Source organism: Rosa rugosa, chromosome 2 (genome assembly GCF_958449725.1).
Source record: "Rosa rugosa chromosome 2, drRosRugo1.1, whole genome shotgun sequence".
NCBI classification, from domain to species: domain Eukaryota; kingdom Viridiplantae; phylum Streptophyta; class Magnoliopsida; order Rosales; family Rosaceae; genus Rosa; species Rosa rugosa.
This window is the reverse complement of record NC_084821.1, coordinates 5,610,926-5,629,376: the sequence shown is the minus strand read 5'-3', so window position 1 is coordinate 5,629,376 and position 18,451 is coordinate 5,610,926. Positions and strand designations below refer to the sequence as shown.

The following is an 18,451-nucleotide window of genomic DNA, read 5'->3' as shown; positions in this document are numbered from 1 at the left end:
TGCATGTCTTGGCTATTAGGGTCATTATGCTTCATCTTTTCAGAATATTTTGTTGTATAATCACTTTTTTTTCTTCTTAAATTTACTTTGTGAAAATTAATTAGGATTCTGGGCTAATTTTTGAAGAACAATAAAAATTATTCAAGAAAACATGATTTTAGAATGTTGGATATTGTTATTATTTATCGTTACACAATAATTGGAGGTAAATATGATGGAAAGTTTCACATGAATTGTGTTGGAGGTCTCATCACAGCCCCAAGTGTCGATCTATATAGGTGAACACCCAGCTAAGCCAAGCGCTTTGCGCTATAATTAGCATCACCAAGATAGTTTCTCGCGGGAGAGAATTTGGCGACGATTGTGAGTTTGTGTAGCCATGGAAGTGGATATCCTATCCGATTTGCTATGCTATGTGTAATGTGTGTCGTGGCAAATCGTTTCTAGCCGTAAGTGTCAGCGTTGCATGAGGCCAGTCGCAGGGGCAGGATTGCGGTTTGTGGACTTTGACGGTTTGACCTGGAGTTGGCTGATTGTATTTTGTAGTCTCTACTCTCTAGGTGAACTTACTATTTTAATTTCATATTATCTAATAGGATGGATGCGAGCTACCAAGTCTGAATGATCATTTTTGTAGTTGCTTGACCCTCAAATATATGGTCTGAGTTTAAGATTGATACCGTTCTAACTTTGATAATCAATGAATATTATATGTTTCTCTGAACTTTTAGTTTCGAATGAAAGACATGGGATAATATCTAAAATAGAGAGAAATAAGATCTGTAACCAAAATAGCGAAAAATAATAAGACAGCTCAGATGATTACTCGTGGTGATTGATTGAAGAGGTTGTGATTGTAACGAGGGCTTTTATATGGCGACTTTTAAGGTTTCTGTCTTAAAACTCAAAAACGACGTTTTGATAACTCAAGTTTGGTTTAGATTGATTCGATTTTTAACACTAAAATTAAAAACCGAACCAAGCCACTTTTGGTGCAGTTTTTTTCGGCTCAAGTTTTTTTTGGATTATGTTCAGCTTTCAGCTCAATTTTTTCTCTGTTCTCAGTTTCGCGAACCCACCCCTACGGGATAGAGAAGAATTGAGCACTTGAGTTTCTTAGGGCACCCAAAAAAAATTTATAGGGAATGCAATGTAGTAGCGGACCGTTAGCTACTCGGGCACTTAGAAGTAACTCAAATAAGCAAAGTGTGAGAGGCTTTTCAATCGCCACCCTGATTTTTTTGGACGCTTTGTCCTGTGATTGTAACTCTTTCCAACTCTTCCTGATTCAATATCCGAGAGCACTTATTCTCTTAAAAAAAAAAAAAAACATACAAAAAAAACAAAAAAAACCGAAAAAGATGAGTGAAGATGAAGAGCAAAACTGGAATCACCTTTCTGGCCTTTAATAACTAAAACCCAAAATGAATCCATCTGGAAATGATTCTATTACATATACAGATTCTAAGCTTATTACCAACTTCCACCTAACCTTATTACCAACTTCCAGGCCACAGAAAGAGACTGCCTAACCTAAAGCAGATTGAACTCATAACATGAATACTAATATATTAACAATAAAACATAATTTCTATCAACATTTGTACGCTCCCCAATTTTCTGACAAGTAAAGAAATCGCAAAAGAATAAAAATTTCCCAGCCATTGCCATTGAGGAGCACACATGAGCCAGCAAGAATAGTACGATCATCTAAAAGCATCATTCCTTCACCGCCCTCTAATAAACAGACGATGCTTTCATTCAACAAAACCATCCTCGTATCCTTGGTGATTGTAATTCTGAAAGCTCAAAATCAGTACCGGCTCTTTCCATCTGCAGAGAGAATAACCAATCAGAAACGAAGGATGGAGAACAGATAGAATTAACTTGAATCAACTATAGTAACTGGCTGCAAGCAAAAGATAATTCGGAGAACAAGTGAGGAAAGATTAACAACAGAATGTGGACAGAGTAAAAAGATATCTCACTGACATGTACATGGTACTTGAGACAGATGACTGGCATGCTGGGGCAACAAATCAATCAAGACTCTTTCGGTCAGCCAAAGCCAAATCCTTCACTCCCTTCATGAATAGCAAGCATCAACCGTTCATGAAGCTGATCCTTAGAGGTATACTCAGGAAGGTCTAGTTGATTAAAGCTGGCAACAAATGAGAGTGCATTAACAACAACATCAAGCTTAACAAGCACGAGAAGAGAGAAAAAAGCTAATTATGTTGATTTCTCATTGGTAAGAGGCAGGCCAAAGCAAACTACATATACACTAACCATGTATGAGCAGAGGGCAGCCTGTCAGGAGCTCCATATGCCTTGTGAATCTGAAACCTCTGAGGACCAGAGATGCCTTGCAAAGCCTTGAAACCTTCCAATGGAACCTGGAACCACAAATAAATTGGTTTTACTAACTTCAAATTAACCCATTCAGAGAAGCTCACAGCCTTATTATGGGACTCAGTACATATAATTTGAGTATCATTGAGAAGATATAACTTTCCTCAATGGCACAATTCAATGAGACAAAGACGTAGTCGCAGGTAAACCCCAGATCCCCATATTCATATACATTGAGGGCACAGACGGCTAAAAGCAAGGCCAAAATGCAATGCTCAGGCAAAAAGCATGCAAATCAAATGTCAATTTGAAGTGATAATCCGTGAAGAAAATTCAGTTGAAAAACATTAAAATGGGAGGAGACAGAGGTCGGCTTTAGTTGGGGATTGTCCGTTTCCCATAGAGAAGTATGTGCACGTTTGCCCCTTATTTTTTTGTTTTTTTTTTTTGGGAGGGGGGTTTGTTTTGGGGGAGGGTTGGGGGGTTGCATATATTGCCAGAAAAAAACATGAACGCTTGTTGGTACATCCAGTAGCATTGAATAAACCGTGCTGCAGGTACTGAACCAGCACTTGTGGAGAAGAGCAAGAACAATGTGTTATATCTACCTTTGATGTGCCAGTTACAAATTGAAGCAGTCTTGCCATGTCCTCCTTGTTGAAACATTTAACCACCTCCCAAAACCATTGTACAACACTAGATGCTGCTGTATAGCCAGTGTACTCGGTGTTTGCCTTCAAGTCATCCACTGCAAAACCAATGCCACCATTTAGATACCACATCAGAAGCAAAAGAACATTAAATAAGTAAGCTAATTCAGAATCCAACTCACAATCAATCTCCGGAAGACCACTGATAAGTAGCTCAAGCTCTTTGTCATTAAAAATCGAGATAAGCTCGCGTGGAACCAATTCATTGAACCCCTCCAAGAAAGAATTAATTTGTGGACGAATAGCATTTGTCAAAATATGATCAGCTACAAGGTCTACATACTCGTGCTTAGTTTCTTCCGTAACCCTGATATTTCGTCCTCCAGGTTTAAGCTCATAATCAGTCACCTGTTCAAGAAGAAGATACATGGAAAAGGAAACATATATTAGTCAAAACAACAAAGTAAGAAATAGCAAAGCCTATGAACTCAAAAGTTCAAATCAAGTCAAATAAGTATGACATTGATATTAAAGGAAGTCTCTGAAGACAAAACTAAAGAAATAATGAAACACGCATATAAATCAAAAGTTGATATTCACATACCTGGTTTTTCTCATAAAGAATATGCTTTTCTTCATCCGCATCCATGCTAAACGTCAGGTCAGGAATATCACTCACATCATTCTATAGAAAAGAAAATATACAAAGAGAAACAATAGTGAGAATCCTGTGTGCAGAAAACTAGCACAAAAAGGAACTTCAGAAGTACCAAAAGGACACATTATATATCGGTTAAACGATATGAGGCCACAACCAAAACCAGCCCCACATACGCTTTAACTGTCAACAACCAAATTGTGCTGACAAACCCACTCACCTCTAACATCCATTTCAAATTCTTGTAGTAATCAGGATCCACGGCTTCTATATCATGGTATGTCACCTTTACACCAAGTATGTGCTTGTAGAAGGATCGAGTGAAATAAACATCCAAAAGTTGCCCATCAAATACTGCCTTTGCAACCTGCACAAAAAAACCAAAGCAGAAAAACTCAAAATGACATCTTAATTAAGACAGCATAAGAACAATTCCGAAAATCCCAATAGTCCAGAATAATTACCACGCGGCCCACAAATTTAAAGTAAGAAAGATGTTCCGTCTGGTATACAGAATTAGGGTTTGGCTGGAAAGTTGCATTGTTTCCGACAGTAGTGAAAAGCAATGCACCTTTGTCAAATATAACCCTTGATAGTAATTGATACCATTCTCGCGTTAGACCACCAGCATCAATACCCTCTTCCCCTTGGAATTGGACATTTAATCGTCCCTTCATGTCCTGATTAGGACGCATTCTCAACTGATTGTAAGAATCTTCCAAAACATAAGCACGACGAACACTTATTCGCAGCGGACCGGAGAGATGTTGCTCATGCTGTTGCCTAATTCTTGACCGGAAATATGCTCTCTTGTTATCAAAATCAATTAGCCGTGGTGCCTTCAACATCATAGTAAGGGATTTCTCCAACAGCCCTGGATTCTGTCTGATAAATGCATTCAAAAGACGGCGATGCTTCTCCGCAAACCTTGTAAATGTGACAGCACCATCAAGCTTCCTCTGAGAATCCCCACAGCTATAAAACTTAGTACCTGAAGGATCTGAATTTCCAGCAGACTCTTTGACTTCTCTTGCAGTCACATTAGCTTGATCTTGCAGCGTAATAGAGTGGTTTGCTTGTAGCTTTTGACACAATACAAAAAATGCCTCCATAAAAGGAAGCAGTCTCTGGGTTCCAGGAGGAAGAGGAGATGAAGAAGAGGAACCTTGTACATGGTCCCCAATATTTATAGTGGACATGGTTGGACAAAAAGAGCTCTGGCCCAACTGTGTTTCAGTGGCACTTATACAGTCACTCAATTCTTGCCACAATGGCTCAAGTGCAATATTTAGCTTCCACATGGTGGCGTGCTCCTCCTGCTCTGCATCATTCTCCAAAACTGAATTCTCATTTGTACCAGGTGAAGTGAGTGAGCAAAGTGATTGCAATACTCGTAAGATTGCCGACCCAGCCATAGAACCAGCACTCAAACCCAACATCTGTGTATTCCGGAGAGTGACAAGCTCGCTGACAGCTGAGGCACTCAAACCATGAGCTAATTCTGAAAGCTCTGAGATAAAGAACTTTCGATGGGTCACTGCAACTGAGGCCAACTTCTTCAGCACCTCACTGGAAAGCATATAAACTTTATCTGAAAGCCTGATCAAACAAAAGGACCAGATTACAACTCATTTAAAGAGCAACTGCTCATATAAGTCACAGCAGTTACACGCTTAAAAGTAGCACACAGTAAATCAAAGCATGCAACTAAAACAATCAGAGAACAAACCATACCCCTCACGACCAAGAAGACTGCAAAGATTATGCAAATCGGATTCTGGCAGCTTCAAGAAAATACTATGGGTATCTGTACTTTTGTTTGCATCTGAAGTTGATGATCCAACACCATCAGGTTTAACCTCTTGCTGAGATTCTGGTTCCACAGGACGACCGTTCTGACCATCTCCAGAAGTTTCACTTATAGATAGATTTTGGGAATTCCCATCGACCCTTTCAGAGGGAGAATGGACCTCTAATTTTGAAGCTGAATTATCAACAACAACCTGAAGCAGGTCCATGACCTGTAGAGAGATTAAGAAAACGTCTAACATTAGATTCCAGGTATTATATCAATATTGGAATAAAGCAAGATTGGGAGGCCAAATATATACTTAGATATATGGCAACCAATACACATCTCTGGCATATAAATGGTAGGAACTACTAACTAGGGTTTGCCCAAGATGGGTTTTAGCCAGGAAACTTTACACAACTGGATTACTCTTGACCATTAAATCTTAAATTTACGTGTGCTCTCCAGTCTCATGACTTGGTATGAAAGTGGATGACATATTAAGGAATTCAATACTTCTATAATACAGTAAACAAAACTCCCGCGCCAGAACATTTAAAAAGGTGATTCAGACTAAAGTAGTGAATTATACCTGCTCAAGATGAGCAGTGCTACGCAAGAAATGAGGTCGATTAAGGAGCTTCAGAAACAATATCAGGGGAACATCCCCATCCTGGGTGTTGACAGGATTAGATGAAAATCCTCCTTCTCCGATTTTCTCTTTGCCTTTGTCCTTCTTGGTATCCATATTTAAGGGACTTAAAGACTGAGGAACACCTGAGAAATCAAAGCAGAATAACATATTTGCCACTGCAGAATGATTTGTAGCTAAATAAGTCAAGATCTCAAGGATCCGACGCAACACCAAGGGAGGAAGACCTGTTGAAAATGAAAATAACACAAATTAATTGGTGGGTTATCAATAACAAAGAAAGTTTAATTAATTTTTGTCAAGTCAGTTGAATTACCATCTAACAACTGAGATCTGCCATATACAACATTTGAGTGGCAACCATACAGCCTTTGGGAATTAATAGTAGCTAATCCACTGACTGAGCCTTCAGCCTCAGGCTTGATCATATCGAGCAAAAGACGCACTAAAATTGCTCTTGTAACACTGTGTGTACAAAGGATTAAGAAGAGCCTCTGCAAGAGTCCTTTACCAAGGGGCTAACCGCACACAAAAACAAAACAAAAAACATTAGAACATCGTTTTTTTTTTTTCTCCTCTTTTTTTTTTTCTCCTCTTTTTTTTTTTTTTTTAACAATAGAAACGATCAATAAGTAAATTATTTTGCATGTAATGCACATGTATAACTACATGAATGTGTGCATGCAATTTTCATGATGAATTTTATATTCGAGATGAAATTTATATTAGAGATGATTTTCATGCCGATCTACATCTTGTTACAAGTTGGAATACTACACGCTAAAACATAATAGTTCTATACCAGGTTACTTCCACATCATTCCAGCCAATCATGGTTCCTACATCCTATGTGTGCATTCAACTTTCATGTAAATCTTATATTGATGATTTTTTGCAACAGAAAATGAGACCTTGGAAAGAGTTCAATTATTAGACAGACTTTAAAAACACTTGTTCCATTGTACTATAAAAGGTTGGGACTCTTGGGCACTTTTCTATAAGAAGTTTGTTCAATATTCTTCTAATCAATATAAAATGTTAATAGTACTTGCAACAGAACACACAAACTCTGTTGAAACCCCAGAACTTTAGACACATATTACTCAATATTTCATTCACGTGAAGCTGAATTCAAACTTAACTATCAAATCCACCAACTTTTCATAACTATTTAGGCAGAGGCAAGTTCTTTGGTAAAGATATAAAAAAAATTAAACAAAGATAAAGAAAACGGCTATACCTGTGCTAATCGTAGAAGCCTAATTAAGGCTTTCAATGAATTTGCATCTAGAAGTGGCTCGCCTTCAATTTCCTTGACCTTTAAGCTATCTGTAATAGAAGAAACTGCCCTCCGGCCAATTGTGACTCCAACACCCCTGTCCATTACTGTATGCCGGTCAAAACCCAATCCATTTCTCCTATTATTCAGCCTGTGGCTGCTCCCGAAAAGGCTGCGAGCCTGATAATGACTCATTGCTCGATCTCTTAGCATTTGAGCTTCAGCCAGTAGTGGAGAAGGCAATGCAGACAAAACTGCTTCTGAAGAAGTTAAAAGTACCTGGAACACAAGCAAAATAAACAATTACTATAAAAACACAGAGAATCACCACACCCAAGATAACGAAGATGACAATTCCAGATGGAAACCTCTTCCCGTAAATCAGCAGGAAAAGTAGCAATTATTGAAGCATTGTCCATGTCAACAGGTTGTCCTTCAGCCTGTTGTGCAACTCTTTGTGCTCTTTGTTGAGCCAAAACTTCTGCTTGAATATCCGGAGGAAGGGCGGCTAAAAACTCAGGATCAATGTCGTCCGCAGAAGGTGGCGCATAAGGAGGAGGTTGAACTGACTGAGCTTGCTGTGAAGCAAGAACCTCCGCTCTCAACTCTTCAGGTAAAGCCTCCAAGAATGTAGGGTCAATTGCATTAGCACCAGGAGCCTCATTGTTCAAAGTAACTTGTTCAGCCTGATTAGCTTCTGGAGCAACCAATGTGTTTTGGCTTGACGGCTCATCTGTACCATTTTCAAAAGCAGGCATGGGATGGCCAGTTTGATTTACTTCATCAATGCAATTCATGTCAACATCAACATTTTCTGGGACCAGAGAAGTATGAGAATCACCTGAATTAGACACATTGAAGCCAAAATTTGCTGGCATGTCACCAACTTGATTGCCTGAAGATCCATCCTGACCCATAGCTTCTACTGTAGCATCATTGACATTAGAAGGCACTTCAGAACCCTCTTCCTGTTGTAAATCAACCCTTGTGCTTGCAGATGAGTTGACAAATTCCGGCATTGACCCTTCTTGCTCAGCAGCGCCATTCCCCTCCCCAATGTCCATGTTATCATTTCGTGTACTGTCCAAAGAAGGTGCCTGGATTGACATTGGTTCAGGTTCCTGCAAACAGCCCCCTGCATCTTCGACAAAGGATTCTTGATTGACTTGTTCTTGGCAAGGAATACCCTCAGGCCTGGAGATATCTTGATGTGTCACCTCAACACCCCTGTCTTGGTGCTGATCTTCAACTTGTTCGCTGGTGGTGTTACCACGATCTACTACTACTTGACCATCAGTTGAAGGAGGCACATCTGGCTGTTTCTCCTGCACTCCTGAATTCTGAGAATGTGGTTCAACAGGGGTGTCAACAGGAGCAAGACTGCGCAATTGGGATATAAACTGTTCCTCAACTGCCTGAGCAATAGCAGCAGCATGAGCACCTGCTTGAGGCTGGCCATCATCAGTCCACCGGCCATCACCTGGGCCTCTTCGTCCCGATAACTGCAATGAATCCATACCTACAGAATAATCAGTCAATGGTGGCGGGGCTGCACCACCCAAACGGTCACCGAAAAGATTGCTTGGAACATGATCATATGGAAGAACAGGAGCATCAAACATGTAGAAATGAGCTACATCAAAGCTCCCTGATGATAGAGCTTCTAAGTCCCGGGATGAATTTCCACCTGCTGACCACATGGATACCAAATCTCCAGACTGGGGAGGCCTTATAAGGAGAGGATGTTGAAAGCCATTTGCTTCTGTAACAGATCGCTCAAAGGAAGACCTACTCGTCTGACGACGTCGATCAAAACCTAACGGTCTTCGTAGACCAAAAAGGTCATCCACATTAACCCCTTCAAAAGGTTCGGCAGCAACATCAATCAGACCACTTGCAGCTCCAGGTTGCCCAAGTACGTGTAAATGATCAAGCCCGTCAAGGGCTTCCCTCCATCTCACTTCTATGACACGATTCTCATGGAAATCATCATCATCTTCATCAATCATCTCATCATTATAATCATCTCCCAGGCCAGTATCATCATGGTCTTCCACATCAGTATCAGCCAGAGACATCATGCCGCCACCATCTTCTGCTATATCCTCATCCTCATCCTCTCCATCATCATCATCCTCATCATCCTCACCATCATCACCCATGTCATCATCTTCATCACCCATGTCATCATCTGCCCTACCCTCAACACGAAAAGTCATTTCAATTTGGTCATTGTTGTGTAACACATTGCCTTCTTCCATCTCTTCACGCATAAAATCCATCCCCAGCTCCATGGGTTGGTTAGAAGCCAATGGTCCTTCAACTTCAATTCTCATATCATGTTCCCCTGACTGGTTCGGAGTTGCATCAGGATTACCTTCACCTTGAGAAGTTCCTTGATCCTGTTGTTCAGTTGGTACTGCATCTCTGACATCCTGCTCACTGCTTGTATTCTGATTATGCCCCAATGTATCACCAGCTGGAGTAGTTACCTGATCATCAGATCTTCTATTTAACACCATGGACTTTTTCTTGTTTGTCTCATCAGATTTAAAATATTGCTCACTAGCATTAGCAGCCCTGGTTAGACTTTCTAAAGCCTTGAGTATGAGATTCACAGTTTTGGGAGCATCAGGATGGTCCAAATCAATCACCTGGAGAATACTGGTCAGACACTGAATCATTCCCCCATCAATCATGCTTTTTGCTATGTCAGGTGAAAACCCCGTACCAGGTAAGTTGCTTGATGATGAATTTTTAGACAAAATAGAGTACACCAAATCCACAAAAGCATAAACCTTTTTATCTGGCAATAAGATGCTCTTTGAAGAATTACCATCAATGTTTGAAAATGATGATAATGCTTTCACAAGCTCATTAATTACTCTTCTACGCCCTTCACCAGAACGACCACACAGAACTACCAAGAACCAAGAAGCTTTTTCAGATAACTTGTCTCTCCATTCATCAGGTCCAGCAGATTTATCAATGGTGAGTGGAAGCAATCGATGAATCACATGATGAAGTATACCACCATGTCCAGGACCTTCCAGTTGATTAGCTACCCGTAATTGAGCCAATTCCAAATCCCGTTTAAGTATAACACCAACTGCATGTACATACATGAGAAGAATATCACTCAGTAACTTGAGAACAAATGTTACCTTTGCCAGCCCTGCAGATCTTTCAGATTCAGACTCCACTTTCCTTGTCTCATCAACCTTTGATTTACCCTTTACCTTGGTAGCAGGTTCATCTACCTCCATAGAAGACAGGTTATTCTGACAATCTTCCTGGCTCTTTGGAAAATAGTATTTCAAAACAATTTCAAGCAGCTGATCAATCACTTGAGTAAGATTAGCAGGGATCTTCTTGTGACCTTTCAAGCATTTACCTGATCCATCATGTACTTTATTTTCAGGAATACGGATAGATTCATTGGAAGATAATCCAACCTCACCACCAGATGCTTTAGGTTTGTCCTTTTCCTTTTCTTTTTCCTTCATTAAGACAATGAATGTCCTACCTGCTGATGTCTCCAACTGACATACAGCAGCAGCAGCTTTCATAAAAACAACCGGATCTCTAGAGATTACAGGTGCCATTGATGTCAAAAATGTCCTTGCAGAAGTACGTGCACCATGCCTGTTGCCACTCAGTGTTTGGCGAATTTCCAATTCCATTGCTGTTTGCAGTGTTTGCGGATCTTCAAGGAGATGGCGAACAATAGCAGATGCAACAGTGTCATATCCAGGGAAAAAACAACTTCTGGGAAGGCCAAAAAGAGCCGCTAATCCTCCATGTTCAAGAAACTGCAAAGCAAGAGCATGAGTTTTTGTCAAACGAGCACACAGCTGTAAAACAGCCTGCATGATCATAGCTGGGACATGCTGCTTTATCAAATCACAGGCAACGGCCAGCACCTTTTGACTCTCTTCCATAGTCAAATAACCAGTTGATTTGCCCAATATTTTCTCAAATCCAGTGCCACTATCTTTTTCCTGGGCATCCGTATCCTGTTTTTTCTCTGTAACTGCATCAGGGATTGACAAGGAAGTACGCTCTCCAGATAGTTCAGACAGAGATCCTGTCTGAGTCTCTTCAATGTTCTCAGAAATTCTGGGCCTTGATTGCAACATGTTATCCAAAATAAGCAGTAGAGCACTAATACATTTTGGAACAAGAAGTTCATTGCCTGACTCGTCTTTGGCCTTAAAATTCATTAAGATATCTACTGCAACAGACACAATACCATTCTGTGCAGCAATTTCCCTTGTACTTCCATCCTCAGAAAGCAGCAATGCTATAACATGTGATAACATACTCAAAGAACTGGTATCCTTAGAAAAATCCAATGGACAAAGCTTGAGCTGCTGAATTAGATAAGATGCAACTTTAGGACGGTCTTCACCTTTGTTCCGATTGCTAAGTGTCACAAGCAAATCTGTCAATGGGAAGGCCATTGTGTCACTGCTCTGAAACAACTTAACTGATGCAGCAAGAATATCATCAACTGGAGGAGCTTTCACACAACTCTCTTCTGCCAGCACATCTACAGACTTGTCAACATTATCAGCTTTAGATGTTTCAGATGAATTTCCCAGTGATAGAGCAAGTGCCCGGGCCAGTTCATCATCCTCCTGCACAGGATCCTCAGCATGGCTGCAAAGCCACTCCATGGCCATTTCAACGCTATTTGTTTCCACCCTCCTAAGCGCTTCTTCTGCTCTGGCCCTTGAAAAACCCATCTCCATAATGGTAGTAATAGTAACTTCATCAAGTGGTGGAGGCATGAATCTTTGGTTTGCAGTTCCAGCAATGCCACTGCGATTCTGCTTCACATCTCCCACACCAGAATAAACATGCATAACAAGTGAAACAATGGAAGCAACGAATCCTGGACTACAATTTGGAAACATGGGGTGGTTCCAGATAGGAAGTATTACATCAAGAACTTGAGACTGAAGCATACGAACAAAAACTTCTGGTTCCCTTGGCACAGGGAAAAGCCCAATTGATAGACCAACTGCAACTGGCTGAACAAGCAACTGTGCCTGGGATGCAGAGGTTGTAGATAAGAGTAAAGAAGAATTAACAAAATACTCCAGCACACGGCAATAGCTTTGTAGAGTCTCAAGCAGCCACGAACTATGGGACAGTTTACTGCCTTCACCTGTCTTTTCATGATCAATGCCTGATGTTGGCATACAATATGGTAGGGTCCACAACAACTGACTAGTAGCTTCAAACGTTGTGAGCAGCTCCTTAAAGGTACCATGGACATAGAAATTATTAATTGTTGCAGTATAACAAGTACGTCGTCTGCTATCAAATGTAAGTGCCATCATATCATCCACAACTTTTCCAAGGTATCGACACTTGACTGATAATGAAGTATCAAGCCCAGCTGAAGTAGAATGCCCAGAGAAAATAAGAGCCTCAAGATAAACTTTAGCTAGGGCAGTTCCAAGAGTTTTTGAGGCCAAACTCAATGATCCAGAGTCAACTCTACGCCTATTTGGTGATGTGAATCCCTTGACAAGAGCTGTGAAGAAGGAACGTAGAGTGGAAGCCAGCTTGTTAAGAATTTCTGTAACAAGCACATCAGGACTTTTCTTTTTCAAATCCTGGGATGTAGTTGCCTCTGATACTGTGGAAGAAGATTCAGAATCAATATGTAAAGCCTCCAAATGCCGGCCTGTCCTTCCTCCTCTCATGCGTGTAATCCCATGCCGAGTACTACGACGGTGCAAACCTTCACCACCGCGAACAACTGAAAGGAACTCACGCTCTCCACCCCAAAAGGGCTGATTCCTAATAGAAACTGGGTTCATGTATCTCACCATGGGAGTATTAGCATCATCATCACTCTCCCTTCCCGAAGCATTAGATGGAGCTGCCTCAGCAATGTCTTGTTCTTGTTCAGCATTGATCTTCTCATCAGACTTGACATCATTACACAGAGAGATTTGCCAAAGGATTTCCCTGTATGTACTCCCAAGATCTTTCAATACATCAGCATCTGCTGCACCCAGTTCAGACACCACAGTAGTCGTCCCTTTCAATAGAACATTAGACAGAGACAGAATAGCTTCAAGACTGGAAAGATGCTTCAAAACCTTAGTTTGCTTTGCAGATTCCACCAAAGAAAGTTGAGTCCCACCAACTGAAACTAAGAGTTCATTTGTTGATTTCAGATGCTCTCTCAAAAATGAACATACTGCCCGAGCCAAAGAAGCAGAATGTTGTGGTGAGAAGTTCTTAAATGCAATAGATATACTCTGACCAACTGAAACAGAAAGAGGCATTAAAGGCAAGGTAAACAACTGCAGGACAGCTTCTATTCCCTTCTTCTCCACAAATATACGACAAGTGTCACCATTCTGAAGTATAGTTTCAAGAAGACGTGCAACATTGCTCACACAATCAGGAAGCAATACTTCAGCATTTCCCACTAAAGAATCAGAAGATGTTTCAGTTCCCTGCTCCGAACTATCCATTTTGGATGACTCCCTATCATCTGACATGACTACATTCCTTTCTTCTCCATCAGTTTCCATGGGAACAGGAGCAGAAGAAGATAAAAGTTCGGTTGACGTGAGAGAAGAATCACCCCCATGTCCAATTTTTGAGATGGCATTTAAAATCTCAATTAGCATATCCACACCAGGACCACGTAATGAGGAGGCATGGCGCATTAATTCATCCAATCCACTAGATAGGGAGACAGGTGTATCACTTGTTAGAGCACGCAGATAGGTTCTTGAAGTAAATATCTTCACAAAGCACCTCAATGCATTGCGATCTTTCACAGCCTGAAGACCATTATTATTTAGACACAGGGCATCCAGACACTGTGGGATGCATGTAATGGCCTCTGTTGAGCAAAGAACGCCATCCATTATAGCATCCAGAAAGGTTGAAGGAAGACCTGCTTCATCTAAAACTGGAAAACAGGTAGGATCTTTGTGAATTAAATCACTCATGACAGAAGCCGCAAGTGAAAACACCCCACCACCAAAATCTTTTGCCCTTTTAAAGATTATGCATAAGCATTGCGGCAATAGACTCTCCTCCGAGCCATAAACACGGGCAGTATTTCCAGGTGCATAAGTCCCCAGAGATATAGCACGCAGTAGAGCTTTCATCAGCAGTCGTCGATGATATGAAACAAGAGGTTCTGAATACAGAGGTTGCATGCTGTCTATCTCAGTGGAAGTTCCTGCAACTACTTGTGCACTTCCAGAGGTACTAGAATCTTCATCTTGTTGTTTTGGACCATTTTCTACATGAGACACTTCCAGCTGCAGGCGAGAGATGGTATCATCTAAACCGCCCAAGTCCCTGAACAATGCAGCAGCTGGATTACTGTAATCCATAAAAGCTTCTAAAATATGCACAGATGTGCTGACCAAATGTAGGTGCTGTGGATTTGTATCTTTAAGCAACGGGAGAAGGGTGGGGATAAATCCAGCTTCACGCATGGCTGAACAACCGGATGATGATGAAACCAAAACTGTAACAAGAGATAACAGAGCCTCAGCAAAAACAACAGACCACTTTGATGTATCACTGATGACGGAATCAATGGCCTTCTGCATGAGGCTGGATAGGATTCCACGATGCCCACCAGATGTGACAGCAGTCAAAACATTAGGCTGTCGGGCCCGATCTTGAGAAAGAGCAACCAATGAGAGAAGACATAGAATTCGAATTTTCTCAGGAACTACATCTTCCAAGCTCAATAATGACACTAGTTCATTGACAAACTCCGGTTCAGTGTTGAAGAAAGAAACAAGGTCATCGCCATCACTATTTGCTTGAACAAGAACTATGAAGGCATACAGACGAATGCAGGCATACTGTTGACGAGTAGCTAAAGAGCCAAAAGCCCTTGCAAAACGCAATCTTGTCAATAAAGCAAATCTCAAACTACTGGGTACTTTGTATTCGGCAATTAGCTTACTCAAAAGCTCAAGATCAGTCTCTGGATGAGTGTTGATGTTAGGTAAATGAATGATTTGTAAACCTTGGGTCTGCTGCTCTGTGGTTGGTAATTCACTTGCATCTTTCAACGCATAAAACTCAAAGTGAAGGGTGCAACCTAACTCATAAGCAATAGGGTCACAACCATCCTGTACTGCACAGGCAATTAATCCAAGACCCTCTTCCTTTCCTCCCCAACCTTGTGCAAGAGCAAACAACTTTGAATTTAGTGAAGCATCTCTGATGGAATACTTTCCTACTGTTTTCTTCAAAAATGCAGCCAGAGTCTGCAGGCAAGCCTCAACCACATCCGCATCGGTGCAAGCAAGCAAAGATGAGAGATGCTGCTGCATTAGCACATGAACCAAAGGCATAAAATTAATATAAACCAAATGGAACTGGAAAATAACAAAATGCATGATGGTAGGACAAGTCACCCATCGTAATAAAGCCTTCATTCCATGTATAATTGGGTGGGCAGATCATGGTTGGCAACCCGAGAGAGTAACAATTAACATATTACAAATAATAATGATAACAGTATATATTTTATATAATAATAGTAATAATATGTAGGAGATAAAAATCTTAAAACATATTAGGTAAATGTCAAGCAACCAAAAATTGACCCAACTGAAACTGATATGGTGATTGGTGCCATATTTACCTCATATGAACTGTAGAAGTGTTTATTTGTGCAGTTCTCCAAAATTATTCTTATCACGCGGAGAACTTGAAGAAGAGCTTCTCTTGGAAAAGGAGGATCAGAGTCGAGAAAATTATCCTCAACCTGCAAGTCCTTCCTAGATTTTATATGCTTCTCAAAAAATGAATCAAAATGGTTGAACAGATCAACCCAATGATGGAAATCTCCCTGCACCAAAAACAAAAGCATATAAATTAAACTGCAAATCATAACCATAACTATGTAACATGTAAGGGTTATAAGACCACCTTATCGTACTCCCAGACAAAACCTTTTAAAGGTTCCTCTATATTCTCAAGTGGAACAGCAGTGACGCTGTTGATGAAGGATCTAATTTTCGGAGGCTGACATAAAACAAGGCAGAAGTTAATACCAGTTGCATCTATTTTCCAGGCATCGATATATTCATCTATATGGTATCCCACCTCATAAACAAATAACAAATAGCTTGAAACAAATGATTATGTTGATAAAGTTCTCAAATTGCAATAAGGCACAGCAATGAGTGACACTAACTAAGCAACATACAAAGAAGGGAAAATACTGAAAAAGGACTGTACAAAGTAATGCAAACAATATAACATAGTGCAAGAATCCAAACCCAGAAAGTAATATGTTTGATAATACTTTAGCCTCACTCAAATTGCTAACAATATTGAGTACCAAGTAAAGGAAAAATATTAATCCACACACACACACACACAGATATCAACTAGTGTCTGCAATTGAGGCACTGATTTTAGAAGTACCGGCTTGCTTTCTATATTTTATTGAAAGAGTATATTTTTTTATTGCCAAAGATTAACAATTCTACCTTCTATCCATCCCTAACCTCATAAAAGTAAACAAATTGACATACGCCTAACAAAAATAAGCAAACAGATAAAGAAACACTCACTAAAAACACCATCAAAACTATCAAAAGCACGAAACGGAATAAGAACATATCCCAAAACCATCAACTTCACAAAGCATAACTTCATTCACACGCATATATACATATACCCAAAGAAACAAGCATATATGTATTTCATTACAATAAAATTGGTTTTCCATTGGTAAATATACTAACCACTTCCACGGCCCTCCTTCTCTTCAACTTCATGTTGGAACTGAAAGCATTGCCCGAATCAGAACGGCTTTGAATTGCGAACCGATCAATCGCCGGAATATCAATGATTGATCGAAGAACAAAAACCAGCAGTGAATTGGAATAACGAACTGAGTGAACGTTTTGTTTACGCAATTTCACGATGATCGGATCGCCGAGCTCCGATGATCGGAAGGAAATTGAAGGTTTGCGATCAAAATTAGGGTTTTGATGAGATCGCAGAGCGAGCGAGCGAGAGAGAGAGAGAGAGAGAAGTAGAGAGAATTTGAGGAGAAATAAATAACTGAGACGAAGCTAAAGAGTGTCGTATATAAAGGGAGAGAGTTTATGAAGGAAACTGTGAGGGATAAAAGAGAGGAGGGTTGCAATAAAAATAAAAATAAAAATGGTATTAAAGTCTTTTTCTTCTTTCTTTCATCGACAATTTTCATTCGTAGATGGAAAGTATATCGTATTCACATCGTAATGTCGCCGTTACAAAAATTAAAACAAAAGAAGATACATTTTTCATAGTTTGTTTTTTGTTCAATCGATACTTTCCATGGTCAAAACATTCAATATCATCATCTTATGAGAGAAGCAATTCCTTTGGCTAAACTCTAAAGAGGTACCATATAAACATCATACAGTATGTCTAAGCAAGTCATGCATGTGTTTGATCCAAGCTCAAGATCGATATGTTTTTTTACATTACAGCAATTTCATGAAATAGCTTATTATGCTAAATGTAGCACTTTTTTCGAAAAACATATTTCTTCTTTTATTAACTTTTGAATTTCATTTCCATGAAAATTGTGGTATTCATTTTTTTTTTTTTTTTAGAATAAAATTGTGGTATTCATAGTTAAGGCAATTTTGGAGAAAGTTGACATATGAATACATATCTATACATTTTTTGTATGCCCTTAAAGACTAGTGTCATCATTGCCTAAATATTGATGAGATCAAATCACATAATCTTAGTGAAAATTTTGGTTGTTTGAAGATATTTTGAGTAACCCAGTTTAAGTTTAGTTTTTAGCGAGCTCTTTGACTACTTGAGCAAGATTTGTAACAGTAAATGGTACCAGGTGTCTTTAGGGGTCATTATGAGCCGGGCTAGAGCCGGCCCTACCTTAAATTTTAGGGCTTAAGTTCGGACCAGGCTGGGCCTAGTCAAAGTCAACAAAATTTAGAGTCGGGTTGAGGCTTAAATATGCTAACCCGTACCCATCCGAAAGGATCGGCCTTCCGAATAGGGCCGAAATGGGCCTTAATTTGTTTTA

The 18,451-nt window shown here is 40.0% G+C and overlaps 1 protein-coding gene across 3 annotated transcripts; it reads right to left on the bottom strand.

Moving 5' to 3' along the window:
* Nucleotides 1-1,372: 1,372 nt before the first annotated feature.
* Nucleotides 1,373-17,471, bottom strand: LOC133732277 (E3 ubiquitin-protein ligase UPL1). Of its 3 annotated transcripts, XM_062159789.1 has the most exons (17): nucleotides 17,148-17,471; nucleotides 16,324-16,419; nucleotides 16,037-16,243; nucleotides 8,225-15,716; nucleotides 7,752-8,116; nucleotides 7,345-7,662; nucleotides 6,421-6,622; nucleotides 6,045-6,331; nucleotides 5,395-5,681; nucleotides 4,125-5,259; nucleotides 3,881-4,027; nucleotides 3,607-3,687; nucleotides 3,185-3,410; nucleotides 2,961-3,100; nucleotides 2,290-2,396; nucleotides 1,993-2,161; nucleotides 1,373-1,833 (listed from the first exon to the last, which is right to left on the bottom strand). In XM_062159789.1, the coding sequence occupies exons 1-16, from the start codon at nucleotides 17,178-17,180 to the stop codon at nucleotides 2,059-2,061; spliced, it is 11,226 nt and encodes a 3,741-aa protein (XP_062015773.1). In that variant the 5' UTR covers nucleotides 17,181-17,471; the 3' UTR covers nucleotides 1,373-1,833; nucleotides 1,993-2,058. The 3 variants fall into 3 exon arrangements, with proteins under 3 accessions (XP_062015773.1, XP_062015771.1, XP_062015772.1); XM_062159787.1 differs by having other exon boundaries at nucleotides 7,752-15,716; XM_062159788.1 differs by having other exon boundaries at nucleotides 7,752-15,713.
* Between the last annotated feature and the right edge of the window lie 980 nt (nucleotides 17,472-18,451).

Coding starts and splice junctions, on each gene's coding strand:
- LOC133732277 (XM_062159787.1), bottom strand. CDS start 17,180: ATGAAGTTGAAGAGAAGGAGGGCCGTGGAAGTG. Junction 6,332..6,420: donor CAGATCTCAGTTGTTAGATG/GTAATTCAACTG, acceptor CATTTTCAACAG/GTCTTCCTCCCTTGGTGTTG. Junction 2,162..2,289: donor CTGCCCTCTGCTCATACATG/GTTAGTGTATAT, acceptor ATTTGTTGCCAG/CTTTAATCAACTAGACCTTC.